The sequence below is a fragment of the Pestalotiopsis fici genome (genome assembly GCF_000516985.1).
Source record: "Pestalotiopsis fici W106-1 unplaced genomic scaffold PFICI_Scf_1, whole genome shotgun sequence".
Taxonomy (NCBI): Eukaryota; Fungi; Ascomycota; class Sordariomycetes; order Amphisphaeriales; family Sporocadaceae; genus Pestalotiopsis; species Pestalotiopsis fici.
The window spans coordinates 4,188,227-4,207,607 of record NW_006917091.1 but is presented as its reverse complement, the minus strand read 5'-3'; the positions used below and the strand labels follow the sequence as shown (position 1 = coordinate 4,207,607).

Sequence of the window (19,381 nt, the reverse complement as noted above, 5' to 3'; positions counted from 1 at the left end):
ATAATAAATTTTTTTTTTGGATATTTTTTTATAAAACCGTATTTTATTAAATTTAATATTACGTATTATAATTATATTTTTTATATTTAAAATATAAATTTAAAAAAGGTTATTTATATAATAACCTATTAAATAACTTAAATAAGCTTTATATTTGGTTTTTTATTAGGTAAACTTTAGGTTTTATTTTTAATTTTTAATTAAAAAATAGCATACGTATTTATATACGTATATTAAGCTTTAATTAGGCTATAAATTATCGGTTAAAGCTTTAATTAATTCCGGTATATATTATCGAAAATATTCCTAAAACTAAAAATTTAAAATTTCGTTTAAAAATTTAAAGCTATTTAATTAAAATAAATTTATATTATATAAATATATAGCGGCTTTAAAAGCTTTTTTTTATAAAAGCTTAAGGAAATTAGCCGATTAAAGCATTTTTACGGTTTTTTATTCGATTTTTTTATTAGCCTTTTTAATATTTTTATAAAATTTATAAATATAAAAAACGCTAATTTCCAGTTCGATACCTTCCCGTTATGTTTAGCGCTCGAAATTTTTTTTTTTAATATAATATTAAAAAGTTTTCTTCGTCGAAAAATAATATAAAAACATTTAATTTATATTATTTTTTTATTATTGCGATAAAATTTTAAATTATAAAAATAATTTTTAAAACTCTTTTTAATTATAGCAAATATTTAAAATATTTTTTAAATTATTTTTTTTTAAAAATAAACGCTTTAAAAAATTTATTTAAAGCTTTTAAGTAATAAATTATATCGATTAAAATTCGATAAAAAAGTTTTATAAATTAATATTTTCGAGTTTTTTTAAAAATTATTTAATTTGCGGAAATTCGAGCGTATATTTCGCAATCGAATTATCGTATTCCTTAAATTTTAATATTTTTCGCTTAATATATTAGGTTTTAAAATATATTTGTTTTTAAATATCTAAAGCGTAAATACTAAAATTCTTTATTATTAATTTTAAATTTAATATAATTTTTTAACCGTTATAATTTTCGGTAGCTAATATATTTAAAAGCTATTAAATAATAAAAGCTTATATTTATTTCGGAAAAAATTTTAAAAAGGCAAATAATAAATTCGATATATTAAAAAAATATTAAATTATATTTTTTTATAAATTTAATAATTATTTAGTTTTATTTTAAATTATTAATTTTAAAAATAATATTAAAATTATATTTTTAAACGCCTTTTTCTTTTAATTTAATTTCTAATACGATATTATAATAAAAATTAAAAATATAGGCTATATTAATTAAAATTAAAATTATAATTTAATTATTAAAGCCTTTAAATACGTTTTTAATAATTTTAATTTTATATTTTTTAATAAATAAAACTAAAATTTTAACTTTTATTACGGATTTAATTTTATTAGGCCTAAAAAAGCCTAAAATAAATAATTTAATATCGTTAATAATATAAATTAAGCTATAGCTATTTAAAAAGGTATTTTCGTATAAAAAATATTTAAATTAAATAATAAAATATACCGCTAATTAATTATTTAAATTAACAATATAAAAATTTATAATTATAATATTAAAATTGCCGGTAAGCTAAAAATTAAAAATTTTAAACGGATTTTATTAATTTATAGCTTTAGATTTTTAGTTTTTAATTTAGCCTTTTTTTTTTAAATTATTTTTTAAAATCTTATATTTATTATGCTTAATTCGAGCTCGAATTTTTTTTAAAATTTTATTATTTAATATTCTAATAATACGCTTAATAAAGCCCGTAAACGCATATTTTAAAATAAAATATTATTTTAAAAGCTATCGGTAAATAGCTTTTTTAAAAGCTCGATATAAATACGTAATATTTAATTAAAATTTCCGGAGTTTCCTAAATTAGGAATTTTAAAGCTAAAGCTATTAGTATTAAAAGCGGTAAAAACCCGTTACCGAAATCGGTTAATTTTATTTTTTAAATGCAGATTTTTTTAAAGCATATTTTTTAATTTTAAAAGCGAAAAATCTTCGGAATATAGCTATTCGTTAATTTTCTTTTTAATCGATATTTTTTACTTTAAAAAGATTTTATTATTAACGGCGTTTAAAAAATTATTTATAGCGAAAAAACCGATTATTATTTCTAATTTATAATAATACGCTAATTCGAATTTTTTATATTATTTTAGGTATTAAATAATAAAATTTTAAGCTCGATTAGCTTTAATAAATACGTTTTTATATTTTTTAAAAACCTATTTTAAAAAATCTTTTTCGGTTAAGGTTATTAAATTTTAAAATATATAATAAAAATTCCGAATAATATAGTTATTTTAATTTAAAGCTTTTATAAATATAATAATTTAAAGCTTAATATTTATAAAATCTTATATTTATTTTTTAAGCTTATTAATATACCGTTAAATAACGAGTTTTTTTTTTCGAAATTAAACGTTTAGGTTTTAAATTTTTAAAAATATTTTTAAAAAGCTTTTTTTAGCGAAAAAGCTCGGAAAAAATAGGTTTATTTTTTTAATATTTAAATTTTTCTTATTTTAATCGGAAATCTATTAAATTAAATCGTTTTTAAATTAATATTAAAGCTTAAATTTATAAATTTTTATTAAAAAAGGTTATTTAGCTTATAATTATAATTTTATCGATTTAAAATTAATATAATTTTAAATAATATTTTATTCCGAAAAAAACTAATATTATAAAAATTAAGCTATTTAATTTTTTTAATAAATAAACTTAATTTTAATCGTATAGCTTTAGGTATCGAAATTTGCGTAAAATAATATTTTTTATAAAAAAATAGGGTTTCTAATGCTTTAATTTTAAAAATCGAATTTAAAATATTAGTCGGAATTTTAAAAATTAGGTTTTAAAAATTAAATTCCGCTAATATCCTATTAAATAATATAAATATACGGAAAATTTAATAATAGCTTAGCTACGTATATACCGGGCTTATAATTATAATAATTAAAAAAACTTATAATTTAAGGTTTCGATATTACTTAATAAAAGCGGTATATAGGTATAAATAAATAATTAAAAATAATCTAATTTTATATAAATAAAATAAAAGGTAGGTCGTATCTATATACCCATCCAAAAGCTCCTATAGAGCTTAACTAATCTAATTTAAAAATCCCCTTAAGAACTATAAGTGTATGGAGTGAATGTCCCGTCACAATATTATATATTATTATTATTTAGTTAAAATAAAATTCCGCCTAAAGCAAATATAAAAGCGTTTATTTCCAACCGTATATGCTTTTTAAAATCGAAATAAATTAATAAAAGCGCATATTAAAAAGCATTTTTAATAGCATTAAAGGCTTTTAAAGCTGCTTTTTTTAAAACGATATACTTCGGTTTCTTTTCCGGTTTGCTATTTTTTAAATACTTATTAATTAGCGCAATAAAATTTGCGAATTTATTTATAAAGCGGCGGTAAAAATTAATAAAGCTTATAAATATTTATATACCGTAAATAAAATCCGGAATTAGCTAATTTTTTATAATATTTATACGATTAAAGTTTATAAAAATCCTTTAAATAGAAATATAATATTTTAGGAATTTTAAATTTTTTTAAAAAAACTAATATTTAAATAATTTTACGTATAGCTTAGTATTTAAAAGCCTTCCGATTACGTTTCGCAAATTTTTTTATATATTGCTTTTTTATTTTAAAAAAAATTAAAATATTATTTAAATAAGCTATATAATAAATATTTAGCAATTTTTTAAAAATATTATAAATATAGCTTTAAAAAATAGCCGGCGTATTCGTTAAGCTTATTAAAAAAACTAAAAATTCGAAATAGCCGTAATAAATATAAAATATAATTTTTTATTTATTTTCCGGCTTAATCCGAATTTAATAATAGGCATTTTTTAAATTAAATTTTAAAAATATTTAAATATTTAAAATATAATTAAATAATTCCAAAATAAAAGGGAGAATATAACGATTTTTTATTATTACTTTATTAAAACCTCGATAATTTATATATAATTTTAAAATATTATTTTTTTTAAAAATAAATAATATAAGTGCCCTTGCCGAATTTTATAACGGCCGAATTTTCCCTTATATTAATATTTTTTATAAAAATTATTATAGCTTTTATAGCTTTTAATATATAAGCGGATAAATAAAAAAATACGGAGGTTTTATTTTTAGCAATAAATCGATAAAATAATTACTTTTTTAATTATAAAGGAGCTTATTTAAGTTTTTAATTATAAAAAAATTAATATAATTTCGCAAATATTTCGGAAAATCTTCGATCGTAATTAGCTTTTATAAAGCTTTTAATATATTATTTGCTTTTTTTTTTCTAAATTGCTTTTTATGAAATAATTATTGCAAAATAATTAATATAATTTTTGCATATTTTTTAAAACTAAAAAATAATTAATAATTTTAATCGATTAGCCGTTATTCCGTAATATTACGCATTTTTATATAAAATAAAAGTAATTTGCTTATAGTTTAAAAATTCACGTAATAATAAAATAGGATTACCTTTTAAATAAAAATTTCGATTAATAATAATACAAAAAAGCGAATAAATACAGGAACTCCCCCGATTATTAAATAATTCTAAATTAACTTAATAAACGCTATATTACGGGATTATTAAATTGCTAACCGCAATTAAAAATATTGCTTTTTTTAATATTTTTTATAATTTTTGCTTTAATATAAATATATAATTAATTAGGTTAATTTTAAAATAAGTATTTAAATTTACGTAAATAATAACGTTAATAATAAGAAACTAAATAATATATCGGGTATAAAACCGTATAAATATTTTAATAAATATATTAAAAGCCCTAGCTAGCCTTGCTTTAGCTACGGCTTACGCGTATTTCCCGTTATAAGCGGTAAAATAAATATTTTTAGGTTATTAATCCGTTTTATTAAATAATTAAAAGTAATATATTTTAGCTTATAATAATTATAATAAATTAGCGAAATATATTTATTTATAGGTAGGTTCCTATTTTTTTTAAGGTTCCGGGGTCGATTTCCGTTAAATTTATAACGGTTACGTCTTTTATTTCGACGATTTTGCCTTTTTATATTTTAATTCGATTAATCCTGCTATTAGGAATTTATTCGGGTATAATCGTTATTATTAGCTTAATTATTTTTTTGCTTTTTATTAAAATTTAAAAAATTATCTTTTTTTCGGTTCCGTTTCGTTTATTAATTTTATAATAATTATTTTTTTTATTTATTATTAATTTTTAGTATAAAATAGCCTTATTTATTATATTAATTTTAAATTAAGAAAAAATAATATTAAATTTATTTAGCTATTTTTATAGCTATAAAAATAGCTTCCGATAAAATAATCGAGCTTTAGCCGGTTTAATTTTAGATAATAATTATTTTTTTAAAAAAACTAAATAAAAATTAAATTTTTAAAAATTTTATTTAAACCGCTAAACTGCCTATTTTAATAAATTATTTATAATAGCTTTATAATACCCGGAATTTTTAATAATCGTTCGGGTTTATTTTAAAAATTTAGCCTAATTATTTTATAATTAATATCGATTATATCCGGTTATTATCGCGTATCGGTTCCGGAATATAGTTTTTATAAAATTAATTAGTTTATTCCGCCTAAATATTATTTTAATATAATCGTTTTTAAATTTTTTTTATTAGTTATAAAAATTTTTTCGTAAGTATTTATTTAATCTTTTTATTTTATATAGCTAAAGCTAATAAAAAATTTATTATATTTAAATCTAATAAGCTTATTAATATTTGCCCCGGATTTAATCCTAAACCCTTTAAAAATTATATTATAATAGCTTAAATTATTATTTAAAAAGGATTAGTGCGGATATAATAGCAAATTTTGCTTTAACCCTTTATAATTTAAAATAAAAATAAAATATTAACTACGAATAATAAAAAAAAGCCGGTAAATTGCTAAATTAAATTATTAAAGCCTTTAAATTTATTAGCCCCCGAATTTATTATTCGAATTTAATAAACTTTTTTTTTTATTTTTTGCTAATTTTTTTTTTTATATCTTCGCTTTAAAAATTTTTATTTAATATAAATATTATACCGTGCTTAACGAATTAGGGTTTTATCGAAAATAATCCGCTTTTATTCCGCTTGCTTTTTATTTATTAAGGAAAAAGCTTAGGAATCTTTTAAGGGATTTAAAAGGTTCCGTAAAGGCCCCGCGATAAAATTATTAGCGCTCCGTTAAAGCTTTTGCTAAAGGATATTTTTATTTTCGGATTATTAAAATCGGGTACGATAACGTCCCGTAATTCTAATAATAGCAGGTATAGTAATAATAGCTTTGCCTTTATTATTACGGAGGGTGGATATAATAATTATTATATTATAAATAATTATAAAAAAAGTTTTAAAATTATTACGATAATCGGATTAATAAGTAATTAGGTATAATATAATATTATATATATAAAGGTAAATAAAATATAAAGTTAAAACTTAGATCCCAAAAAGTTAAGCGGAAAGCTCGTAATATTTAAGTAAATAAGTCCCGATATACTAGGGATTATACCTTGGTATCTAAGCCATAACAGGATTATACCTTGGTATCTAAGCCTTGACATTAATAATATGCGGAATTAGTAAATTAAGCAATAACTTTTATTATATATTTAGCATAAATACGAAATAATAATCGACAAAATTATCTTATTTTAACTAATCGTCGATTAATAAATTATAGGGTAAAACCTGCGGTTAGCATTTATATTCGCATTTTGTGTTATCGGCCGTTAATATTTATTTAAAAACCGCAGGTACCCTTAAGTGACGCTTTAATTTATATGCTAATTTTTTAGGTACTCTTATATATTATTTGCGCTTATTCTAAACGAAATTTAGAGTAGCAATAGGATTTTTTTAATATTAAAGGTTTATATTACTAAACCATTAATGCGAATTAGGAAGTTTTCGGTTATATAAACTTATATAGCAAATCCATCCTTTCTATACTATCTTATGCATAAGTTTTTCTTTTAAATACAAAATCGTTTTCCTGCCCATTTAGCTGGACCATGAAAAACACAACCTTCTAATCCCATCACAACTGCTGATCATCGCATCTGAAGCGAAACAAGTGACAGTCCATATAATTATTAATTGAATGATGCGCCACAGTGTGGCTGGATGTGTGGCACCCTAAGGGTGACACAACGGGAAGGGTTGATTAAGTCTGTTTGTTTACACATTATTTTCGTAGATGTAGACCATCTTTAATTTTACTCTTTATTTCAGATACTGGTCGTATCATTAAATGATAGTGATGTCTTCCAAAGTACTTGCCATCTGGAAAGTTTGGAGTGAAAGCTGCGAGCCTTGGAAGCTACCCCAAGCAGGCACAAACACCCCAATCCTGCACCATTCTGAGCGCCTGCAGCTATGGACAAGAAGACCAAATGGGTGCATATCTTCTCCTGTCTTTTCCAGCCGCCTCGACTTGCCGAATGGACCCAGCTTGCATGTTCCAAGTAAAATCCACTTCCACAGCTTGACTTCCTCGTGGATCTCAATAATTGGCAAAGAAAAGTCGAGGCGGACATCGCAAAAGAGGCTCTCGCCGTCGGATCGCTCAAACCTAAAACGCCATTCATTTCCTTGGCCACTCCGCGGTGGGAAGAGTGGTTCCGCCGACTTGAACTGGATCACGCTCGTGGCCTGTGGACTCAGAGTGTGGCCACGCACCCGGAGCTCACCGTTCTTGATAGTTCCAAATACATTGCTTCCACTTATTGATGTGCGTGCCTCAATGCATTCCACTGCGGGGTAGAACAACTGCAACAGTGAATTTGCATCGGGGGGATTTGTCAGACCTGAGTGGAACAACTGACTCCACGACGGAACCACATATTGAAGTGGTGCGCAAACACGGCCGAGATGGACAGACTTTGAGATTTTGAAACCACTATCCGACGACCACATTAAACCCATGATGAGGTCGTTCCCCCAGTGGCCGGCAAAGTAGTCGTCCTTTAGTCGTTTCGCAAAATCGGCAGCCATGCCAGATAGAGAGGGCAAAAGATCTGTAGCATGAGTGAACGAATCCTCACCTATATCTCGGTATTCTATCAAGACGCGGGACCACGCACGGAACAGTTCTTGTACGTCGCTTGTTGTCCTTGCAGAATGAATGCTGTTCAACCATTTCCCCACAGTTAGGGGGCCACCATTTGACTGATATCCCCAAGGGCAAATGAAATGCGCGTTGAATTTTCCGAACACAATTTGGCGTGTAGATAAAAGCCTCTCTTGGACAGTCCAGCCCCTTGTCGCGAGTCGACTCGCCGCAGCATCCAAATAGATATCCGATAGAGGTAAATTCAGATTTTCTCCAGCAAATCCTAATTCTATCCACATTGAACCGTGAAGTATTCGGTTGAGAGTAGAATAAAAAGGGAGTTTGATTCGAGGAACTCTTCGTTGTATGAAGCCCTCCCGACAAGAAGTCGAAGATGCAGCGACGATCGTGATCTCCGCATGGCCATAGATCTTGTCCATTTCAGCGCACTGCCGATCCCAGTCCGTTATGTCATCCTGAAAGATGCAGAGACAATCAATCCACAAGTAAGGAATTGATAGTTGCTTTGTGATGATTATTGCATCTTGCAACACAGGAGTGATCTCATGGGGTTCGATACCGGCTTGGCGTTTTGAAAAGGAGGATTTTGTTGTCTTTAATTGTACCTTGGCATCCTCGGCCGTGCCCCAGCAGTAACTCAAAGCAGTATATCGTGGAGTCTGAACCTTGAGCTGCCCAAGGGTCTTACGACTGGAAATCAAAGTATCATGATCCGTAAGTTTCGGGGACTTCCCGCGAACGTCAAGCAGAAGGCTGGGGATGAATTCGGGAGATGGTAGCTCATGATTATGCTTTGTACACTCATGGATGCGTTCCTTGATCCATCCGATAGTCTTTGCACCGGTGAAGGCTTGGGTCGACGAATCATCAAGACGCAACCATTGTGCGACAGGATCACCCTCTGGAATTAAGCATATTAGCAATGGGATACCAAGTAAACAGGACATCAGCCGTACTCTCTGCAGCTCTAATCCTACAGAATATGCCAAATCCAATATCGATATTGACAAATTTAACGATTACTTGTAGGAAATGCCTCTTGATATCTGTGTCCGCGATTGTATAATTCCAGAGATAGCGGACTCGCAATGTTACCTCCTCTTCACTAAGGCTTGTGATTCGAACTCCGTAAGGATCCTGGAGGCGGCTGACATTGTCGCTAGATAGTATGCTTTCTCGTATAAATGAGCAAAATTCACATCCGCCGTGGCCTGATTCGCGCAGTTTGGGGAGCTCAGGGAAGTGATCCAGAAGGAAATAGTCGGTTGGTATTATTGAGTCTTCGTCTGTCACTGCGCTACTGTGACCGAACTCGTCAGTCTCAACCCGAAAGGCTGACGAATCATCGCTCAAGGCTGACTGCTGGCAATTTTCACACAGCATAGTAGACGAGGTAATGTTCCAAGGGTATGGCAGACCAATTCAGCTCATACGAATATTGAGTCATAGATATCAGAGCAGTTTGCTGTCTCTATATTTGTCAAAAGAAAAACATTTTCCGAAAATGGGTTTCTAACGTTTTTCTTTACTGATACGCGTGGCTGTGTTAGTAGGTTATCATTCAGGCAGCAATCTTCGGTTGCTATTTACTCCGCTTTTCCGCATGAAGAGGCAGGGCAGACTGATGCAGGCTGGGGAAAGGAAGTGAGAGTAAGGGAGGGGGAACTGCGGTCTATGGCCGCTCGAGCCTGATGTCAAAAAGATGATATTTGTAGACAGATAGTTATTACACTTTCGAATCAAAGATGTTGTTATTCAATCGATAAAGTATAAGAAAACTACCCGTAAATATACGAAAAATCGCCATCCGATGCACTGTGTGTAGCAATCGGAAAAAGGCGTGCTGCGAGTCTACATACGGTGTGGTGGCGTATCTAATCCACGCTAACCGATCCTTGAAGGTACATTACCCACTGGGCACGACCCGGCGTGGAGACGGTTCCAGAAAAGACGATGTAGTCATATTGATGCTGAAGAGAAGGTCTAGCTGCAGCGACCAAAACTATTTTTACCTCTCATCTTGCATGAGATTAGCGGTTGCCGGGGGTTTTGGGAGAGAGGTGTGTGTGGAGGGGGTGCTGGATTTTGTGAACAGGCGATCATTGTCTACATATCAGCTTAATTTTCTCATTGCTTTTTGGCTGCCTTCCCCTTTTCCAACGAATGTATTATGGTTAGGGGGCTTCGTCATAGTTGTACAATAGACATTATGATCTTGCCGAAGGTTCTTTTGTATTGTTGTGCCTCAGATTTGTCCTTTTAAACAAATCAAGCCCTGTCAGGGTACGCATCATAGAGGCCATCAAAAATAGTGATATTCTCGAACTCAACAGTCTCCTGGCCATCATAAAAGAAGCGAAGCTCGGTTGAGTTTGAATACCACGACCTGGAATGAGTTAGTCTAGTATCAAGGATACAGTATCACAAATAAGACGTACCTTGCCCAGGTGCTGACTACGAATCGGTCATTGGCATGAACCTCTACTACGGAATTGTCCACCACAATCATCAGGTCAAGCACTTCGATTTTCTGCTGGTCTCCACTTTTCCTATCAAATAGGCGTAATCGACCGGCTTCTGTTTGCGAAATAATGCCAGGGTTTAATGCAGACGCGGCACTGGTGTTGGTTCGATCGATGATGATGGATTCGTTCGAAAATTGATAGTAGATGGATGTTGCTTCGACGTCAGAAGCTAGGATCTGAAAACCAGCTTTCAAGCCTGTCCCACGTGCCGAACTGGGGAAAGACAGGGATGCCTTGAGAACGAAAAGTTTTGTCTTGGGAGACTGTTGAAATGCCTCGCGTGTAGAGACATTGAAAGAACGAGACGGCTCGGTGGAGGAAGAGCAGTTCGAAATAGCAGCCATTACTTCTCGGACAACAACCTGCTTCAAAGTCATCACTTCAACCAAGTCAGAATATCCCTGTGACTTCCATGATCCAATCTCTTTCACGAGCTCGTTGTTGACGACATTTTCCACCCTGCCGACACTCAATTCGCGAGGAAGCAGCAATGTGCCTGTCCAGTTTTGCTGGTTGGAAGCCGGATCCGTAGTGTCGTAGAAATCGCCCGTCAGCCAGATAGTCGTGATATAGCGATCAGGTGCACCACTCTTCTGGGATGCCTTTGACCAAGCAGGCAGATGCTGGCCGTGAGAGGCATATGCCGAGGCCCCCCAATCTAGAACTCCTGCGAAGCTGGGATTAAACCTGATATCGCCGTCCGAAAGCTCAACCGTTCCAGCGGCCCACAGTGAATCTCTGAAATCAGATACTTGCGGTACGATTGGGTCCAAAGACCATTCCGCGCCCACGGTCGTGAAGATTGTGCCGTTCTCATTGAATCCACTTTCATCGAGGCCGAATATGGTCGAGGCCTCGAAGTTGAACCCCCATCGACCGGCCCACAGACCCTCGCCCCAAGTAGAATTGGCTGGTTCATGCCACCACTGTCCGAGTTCCTCCCAGAACTGGAATTCAGTGTCGTTCTGACGGTATAGGAATTGACTGGGTCCCGAATCGTGCACGCCACCAGCAATCACAAGGTACCAGGTTCGAGCAGGGCTGCCCAAAAGTTCGTCGAGCTGAGCATTCTGTAATGCAAAGGGATCTCTGAAGCCGGTTACGTTCACCGCAAAGGGAGGGTCGGATATGACAGGCCCTTGGTCGAGCTTGGTAAAATTCCGTCCTCCATCGACCGATACGGCCAGGGACATTGTCTCGCTGCCGCGAGTATACGCAATAGTCCATTGGATGGGCAGGTAGGAAATCGAGGTATAAAGGAAAGTGGGCTCACCATTAACACCTTGATTTATAACGGTGCCGTCAAAGACGGCTACTGGATCGTTGACCCCTCCGGGAAAGATAAATTGGCGTCCTTGGGGATTGACATCCTTGTAGTGAACCAGGTCGTCTGTAGTGACGCCCGCTGCGCCATTCCCATCGTGCAGGAAGCCAAAATGCAAAAAACCGTCCTTTGTGTCCACGTAGTGTCCACAGGGGTCGCCGATTTGTCCGAAAGGAGGCAATATGTGTGCTCGAGGTCGCCATGCTTCGAAAAGGGTACCGTTTGGAAGAGTTGACAAGTTGCCAGGTGGCGCATTACGGTCAACTGAAAAGTTCTTTTGCTGTGCCAGGCATATGCCAACAAGGCCAAAGGTGCAACATCCTGATTTCCTCATCTTTGTGAGCTGATGAGCTTTTTGAGAAGATGATAATTTAACCAATTAGAATGCTCGACAATTATTCTACTTGCAAAGAAGAAACCCGCATTCAGAATTTTCTTCTTCATTTTTCTTTATATTCATTTTATTTAGTGGATCGTCGATTCTTGTGGCATTTTACACTGTATTTCGGCACAGTGAGAGTGGAATTCTTTCCTTGGCCAAGAGAAGATTCTATAGCAAATCAGGCTCAAGCCACCTTAGAGGGGGACTGGCGTAAATTTGTAAAGCCGTGATGCCCCACCTCCATCTTTCCAGAAATGGAGAAATATGGACTATACTTTCGCCTCATTGGGGTAGCATGGCACTATGTCCACAACAGGCGATATTCACGTTGAGTCCTTGCTTTTTCAGGTCATATAATCAAGCAATAGTCTTCTCAGATGTCGTCACCGCGGCCTCGACCCCTTTGATGAGTCTGCTGCTAGTGGCAGCTTTCACCAATCACTTTTGTACTGAATCGCGAGGTCCGATAATAATGGCGCCTTGCTATCATGCGCATCCGGCTACCGGCCACACCGTTGCCCCAGTGTTTCTTTGTTGTTCTGGAAACTCTTATATCCTCTCCATGCATGTTCCTAGTACACCACTCCTACATGACGGCCACCTGGTTACTGTCGAGCTCAAAAATGGCTTTTAGCGGCCACCCCCTCATCATTGGAATTTTGACACACGGACCATACCAACCACACCGAATTACAGGAACGAGTTCATGATATACATTCCTGGTCCTTTTTTTTTTTTTTTTTTTTTCAGCGATGTTTATATCGGCTCCAAATTCGACAAATATGGCCCCAGGACCCTCGTCATCTCAGGCAGTCTGTGTATTACTACTGGTATCTTGCTATAATCTGCGCTATGGCGTCCTAGCTGAGCGAGGCTCCCGGAGTAAAGCTACCTACATTGGCTACAGCTGCCACCACATGGACGCCCGAGATACCTCACTGGGCATGTTCCAATGTGAAAAACGATGTTAAAAACAAAGAGGTGCGGTGATATTGATGCTGCGGGAGAATACCTCAGTTGAGCTATAGATGCCTGCTCTAGAATATTATCGCATAAGTGACAATAAATAAGCCCCCCCCTCCCGCCCGGGGGGGGGGCAGGTCCTGGATCGATGCTTCCAGCCTGCGCTTCATCCTAAATGGTTCCATTTTCTTCCTCACTGCTGTGATGCTACGGATCGCTATCTTCACATTTGATTGATCCGTCCTCATGATATCAAAGTGTTTGCTGCCAAATCCACCACAGGAAACTGGGCGATGTGTAATTTCGCCGCGCCGTAAGGAATCAATTTCAACCTCGTCCTTGAAGAAACGTCGACTGTCGGTTTAATGGGTGGTATTGCTGCGGTATCATGATCGATGGGCCAGTCAAACCGGTACGCATCGACTGCAAGTGTTGGCAGTATTGCGTGCTTGGAGAAGATGGGATTACTCAGCGGGCCGCGCAAATCTCCCCCGGATTCCATTGCAACGGTTGAAGGATCAATCGCATACATCCATGGAGAGGTGGGAATCAGTGCATGGTCTCTTGACCTTGGATCAACTTGTGCAGTCGGCAAGGCTGACCTGTCGGTCCAGTTCAAGGGCTGAAAGGCGGTTTCGTTATAGTCGGCGGCGGCAGCGTAGAGCAACGGTCCACGATATACTCCGGCAGACCCATTTCTCATGACTATGTTGATACTCATATCCAAAAAGACTGACAGCTTGGTCGCGCCTTGTTCGAGCCGAAAGTGATGCAGTCCGTCCGCCTCAGGTTTCAGTGGCGACTTGTGGCCATTCTGCATGGCAAAGGACGAATTCATGGCTGTCCACTCCGGGATCCTAACATAAAAGTCAAACGCGACTTCAGATGTTACAGTGTATTCAAGGCTGGAGGAAAAGGGATAATTTGTGTGGCAATCCACCTGAACTGCGCTGCTGCCGCCCAACGTGGTCTTAAGAGATGTTGGCCCAAGAAGAATATGGGCGACTCCAGTGGATCCCAACCTGCCGTACGAGGATGAGACATATTTTGGATAGCCCTGTCCATGATTGACCGTGCAGCAGGGCTGTATACATGACAGACTCTTGATTAGCGAGACTCTAGTGAATATAAGGAATGCGACACGTACAAAATTAGGCTCAAGACCAAAAGTATTGCCGTATGAAACGACGTCGAAAAATGGGTTGGCCGAAGTGAGATTTCGCGACCACGGTTGATTTGTCTGAGTGACATATTGATGAGACCACCCTAACCCATCACTTAGTAGTGCTGTTCCATGTTTATTCTTTTCAAGCCTGTGCTACACTTACAGTCCGGGCTGACCGCGGCGGGGAGTGCATTGAAGGCGGCCCGTTCCGCCCGGTCAGCAAAATCACTGACTGCATGTAGTCGATATAACCACGCGTATGAGAACATGGATTCGACAGCCATGCACAGTTCTGATCTACCATGAATCATTATCATGGATTCCAGTAGGGATGCTTGCTCATCTTACCCTCTTTGCGGGCTCAGCCCACCGAGATGCTCATCTGCAATCAGCGTCCCGGAAAGAGCGGTATGGTACTTGACCACCATTGCCACAGCATCGAGTGTCTGCTGGACCAACGACTCATTCTTGGTATATCTGTAAAGCACAGAAGGATATCTTAGCCCTATTATCCATGGTCAGCTCCTTTGCACGTGTGGAACAAGTCTGGGCTATAGTTAACCTTCTGCTATATTGACCCCATGGGTGAAGCCGCTTGCTTTGTAAGTGGTATTTCGAGGGAAAACGCCGTTTACGAAAAACGTGGTCCAATCTCGTCCAACAACCCGGCCTCCTTGGAACATGAGATCAATCGTTTCCAGAATAATGGCACTCTGATTCCCAGGGTGGTGCTCGTAGAGCCACATGAGAGAAATGGGCAGCTCGTGGGTCCTAGAGAGACCATAACCAAACGGGTCGAAATCATCCTCCAACGACTTTTGCTGAATCAGCCCCGTAAAGTTGTTTTGGAGCATCGAGTGTGTCAAGGTAACAAATTTGTGCATGGCTGTCACGATGCGGTCTTGCTGAGAAACGTCGGCCTCGGCGTATTGCTAAACCCGACGTGAGTAAATAGTACAGAGTACCGGTAATGGAATGATACTTCCTTACAATAAGCCCAAAGAATAGCAGTGATCGCGCCCAAATCCCGCGAGTTTGTCTCGTAGTCTCGGGTCCCAACCATCCATCTTTGGCCTGGTGCTCAAGGGTGTAGTCCAAGAATTGACGGGCCTGATCTTGCAACCTCGTGTCATTGAGACCCCAGGCCAATGGAACGATGGCATTGAACCAGTAGGGTGCCGATTCGTGCAGCTCGCTGTATTCAAAAGTACCACCTAGCCATTCTGATTGAGCAACATAGCGATAAAAGTCAAACAAATGGCCGCTGAGGCCGTCGGCGCTCAGTCGGAGTTGATCATGGAGCCAACCGGATGCACGGATGGAGCCGAGAGGAAATGAGTCCAATTTGAATGGCACCAGAGTCATGCTGCCTTGTACAGATCTGTTACCCTGTTCATGATGTACTTTTGCTAGTCTTTAGACTTACCCGTGGATGAGTTTGTACCTTGAGCAGCAATGTCATAGACAAGAGTACTTATGAAACCCAGAAGAGCCTTCATGCTTAAGACTACGACCAAATTGATTGTTGTGGACACGGGACGTGATGATGATTTTAGACTCAAACGCCAATGTACCGCAGAAATATGTTTGTAAGAATAACAGCCATATATAGGTGAGGGGCTGTGTAGTGAAGCTGCTACGGTGGGTCGACTGCCGGTCAACCGGACGAAATACCGGACATAGAGCCGAGTGACGCATGTTCACTCGCAGATCCGGTGGTGTAACATGCTTCCTCGAAGTTCCGTTGTACAAATCATAGAACCCTCGAGGGACGATGCTCTGAAGCATCTAGATTCTGCGTCGCAGCGGTCAAGTGCTGTCACAAGCTAGATGCGCAGCATCTTTCTTCCATGAAGATCGGTTTATTTTGTCGCCTCTATTGACAGTTTAACAGTGTGGATCCAAGGTTTTCTGAAATATCTTGATTGGCAACATCATTAAACAAGACATTTTAGAGCAGGGCATTTTGAATTGAGCATGATGATTGAACTATGGAAGCGTCTCAACTGACTGGAACTCTACGCAAAGTTCTCTTGCAAGCAACCATCAGACGCAGAATCAAGCTCCTCCAATCACAGAAACATCGCTAGGATCGACCAGATACACATACCAGTTCGTGCACAGCTCCCACGGCCAGCAACCCTGCGGTGAACCCCCAATAGTGCAGCTCGAAGTCAACTCCCAAGAAAGAGGAGCGATGGTGGCTATGCATTCGCTGCTACTGCTGGCTTGCGGACTGTTGCGATCGAAAAACGTAACGTATGCCCCATCGAGGTAGGCGTACTGGCCGTATAATGGTGAGCCCGGGGTTGCAAAGATAATATCACCTTGCTCGTTCAGGGTAAATAGCGCACTGTCGGGCCCGAGGGGCTGGCGGCCTCGAACCCCGACATATGGGTTACCAGCAGGGAGGTCGGGTGAATCCAGGGGATTGTCATAAAACAGCGATAGTTCGTGCGCTTGTGTGGCGTCGCGAATCACAAACGTCGGACGAGGTAGGCTGGCGCTCGCAACTGTTGAGCTGCCATCGACGGGAAATGCCTGCCAGGGAGCGTAGACGGTGGGTTGACTGCCCGGGATAAAGGTGCTGTCTATGAAGCCCTCTGGACACTTGCAGCTCAAGTGCGCCGTGGGAGGATTGATGAGACACTGGCATGCTGTGAAGATGGGACCAATATCGCCGCTGTAGGGATCAAGAAACGTAAAGTCGGTTTCGCCGCGAGTGGTGACTCCGACCCAACCAGTCTCTTCAAAACCTGGGCTCACATATTTCAGTCGGTGTTGTTTATCCAGAGTGTACAGAGTTAGGTTCCCCCCCGGTCCGGGGACATCTTCATAGTAGATAATACCAAGATGTGAATCGTCAAGTATGTTGAGTTGGTGCTGCTGTGATGCATCTCGGATATAAAAAGTTGGCTCTGCTACAGGAACAATAGTCGCGCTTGTTGTTGAAACGGCGCTCGTCAGAGTGACCGAACTTGCCGTGGTGGTTGTTTGCTCATTGGAGATTGTCAAACTGGTTGAACTGGTTGGATTAAGGGAAGATGTCTCTACACTTGAGGTGATGGACGTGATACTCGTGGCTATGACTGTCGACTCGCTGCTCGACACTGGTGGCAGCGGCGGGGATAAAAGGTGGTAGCCGTAATTGTGATGACCCTGCAGTCGGTACCACCTGGCGAGAGCTTTGCCAGGAAGCAGCAGGGCCAGCATCAGTATGGGACCGAACATATTGACTCGGGATGCGCCCTCAAGTGATCATACGACAGTAATTGTGACGGAACGGAGCATACTAAAGACTGCATCTCATTGCACAAAACCATTTATATAGACTGCTACGATAATCTTGACGTCGGGTGTCGCTCATCATATTCAGGGGTCCTAGGAATCTTGAAGGTTCAAACTGATATTGAAAGTATAAAGTGCAAGTGGAATTTGCACTCCAAACAACATGTCATTACTCGTAGAATGTGGCTGATTGAACCGCTGTAATATCTCTTCATGAAATTTATACGTTGATTCGTTCGGGCGGTCAACCTAGTTTACACGGCGCATCAGAGTGTATTTCCACCATTGTGGATGTGCCGCCGGCTAAGGGGGGCGGGCTGTTATTCTCGACAACGGTACGGCACGGCATAGTTTTCTATTCCGCTGAAACGGGCCCATTACAAGAGTTTCTCTAATTGTTGATGGAACAGACACTGACAGGTTCTTAAAGGCGCCTTCGTCTCTTCCCATGCATTCCGTGTCTGTCCTATACCCCTTCATTAAACTTTCATAATGATAAGGGGCCGCCTGGCTGAATCCCACTACCAAAAGCGTTTTGCTCAGATTGGCCCATGGTTGATTTTGGCCAAAGAATATGCTCCAACTTGTCGGCAGGCAATGTTGACACGATATCATTCATGACCGCCATGCCCCACCCCTGGAGATACCATGCGCTCGACTGTGCCTCGTGGAGTATGGAGCAATAGTAGGCAAGTATCGTCAGCGCGAGAGGCTTCTTTTCGCCGAGCGCAACAAAGAAGTCTGGTTTCATTGCAATAGGCCACGCCATGACGGAGCGCAATTCAGGCACAGGTGCATCGCGTATGGACTCCTCCATGACCTGAGTGAAATTCGATATCTCGCGATCGACGAGCGGAGTCAGGTCGTCGACCTCGTCGCCCCGAAGCTTACTGCCCAAGTCGCTGAGCTTTTTGCAGACGGCCTCGAGATAGAACATGGGCTTTGTGTTGTTCAAGTTCTTGAACAAGTCAGCAAAAGGTCCATGGTGAATGTACTGCTCCCAGGTGCGCAACACCACGTCCATTCCACGGTTGAGACCAAAAATGTCCAAAAGGTCCTGGAGTGATGGCCGAGGAAGATCGCCACTGTCATTTTCTAGGCAGAATGCAGCAAATGCGCCAATGATCATTAGAGATGAGGCCGCAAAGCAGGCGTGGGCATTCTCGGGGGTAACATGCTGCATGAGTTTCTTTCGCAGCCCCTGTGCAGCTTCACTCTGGTGATGTGAAGCGAGCATATGGAATTGCCGACTGTTATTTGGGTGACAATAGGCAAGGTGGAATGCAGCGATGGCGAGAATCTGGTGCATTAACGGTTCGTCATTCAAGGCCAGCCGGACGAACTCTGTCTGCCAGATGTGCCCAACCTGGCTACCCCTGGGAAGCGTAAAGCAAGCCACGGTGCTATAGTGATGCATAAGCTCCAGATCGGTGACCCAAGTTGTACCTTCGGGGTTCTGCGACTCGTTGGGTACGAGGCGCGAAAAGTATGGGAAACAGTCTGGCGGCAGCATGGATGGCGAGGATCCTATCGGCGATGGGGCATTCAGAGTATGTGTCGATGCCGCCAATGTCTCCAGACTAGTAAAAGAAAGA

General features: G+C 37.8%; 5 protein-coding genes across 5 annotated transcripts; all 5 read right to left on the bottom strand.

Moving 5' to 3' along the window:
- Nucleotides 1–7,313: 7,313 nt before the first annotated feature.
- On the bottom strand, nt 7,314–9,522 carry PFICI_01284 (uncharacterized protein; the record flags this gene model as incomplete). Its single annotated transcript, XM_007829865.1, has 2 exons — nt 7,314–9,040; nt 9,096–9,522. The coding sequence occupies 2 exons, from the start codon at nt 9,520–9,522 to the stop codon at nt 7,314–7,316; spliced, it is 2,154 nt and encodes a 717-aa protein (XP_007828056.1).
- An 885-nt stretch (nt 9,523–10,407) lies between these two features.
- PFICI_01283 (uncharacterized protein) lies at nt 10,408–12,322 on the bottom strand (the record flags this gene model as incomplete). Its single annotated transcript, XM_007829864.1, has 2 exons — nt 10,408–10,525; nt 10,578–12,322. The coding sequence occupies 2 exons, from the start codon at nt 12,320–12,322 to the stop codon at nt 10,408–10,410; spliced, it is 1,863 nt and encodes a 620-aa protein (XP_007828055.1).
- A 1,255-nt stretch (nt 12,323–13,577) lies between these two features.
- On the bottom strand, nt 13,578–15,997 carry PFICI_01282 (uncharacterized protein; the record flags this gene model as incomplete). Its single annotated transcript, XM_007829863.1, has 7 exons — nt 13,578–14,417; nt 14,481–14,599; nt 14,662–14,795; nt 14,847–15,003; nt 15,061–15,430; nt 15,489–15,868; nt 15,925–15,997. The coding sequence occupies 7 exons, from the start codon at nt 15,995–15,997 to the stop codon at nt 13,578–13,580; spliced, it is 2,073 nt and encodes a 690-aa protein (XP_007828054.1).
- Nucleotides 15,998–16,556: 559 nt separating this feature from the next.
- Nucleotides 16,557–17,729, bottom strand: PFICI_01281 (uncharacterized protein; the record flags this gene model as incomplete). The annotated part of the gene is made up of 1 exon (XM_007829862.1): nt 16,557–17,729. The coding sequence occupies one exon, from the start codon at nt 17,727–17,729 to the stop codon at nt 16,557–16,559; it is 1,173 nt and encodes a 390-aa protein (XP_007828053.1).
- A 544-nt stretch (nt 17,730–18,273) lies between these two features.
- PFICI_01280 (uncharacterized protein) lies at nt 18,274–19,299 on the bottom strand (the record flags this gene model as incomplete). The annotated part of the gene is made up of 1 exon (XM_007829861.1): nt 18,274–19,299. The coding sequence occupies one exon, from the start codon at nt 19,297–19,299 to the stop codon at nt 18,274–18,276; it is 1,026 nt and encodes a 341-aa protein (XP_007828052.1).
- Between the last annotated feature and the right edge of the window lie 82 nt (nt 19,300–19,381).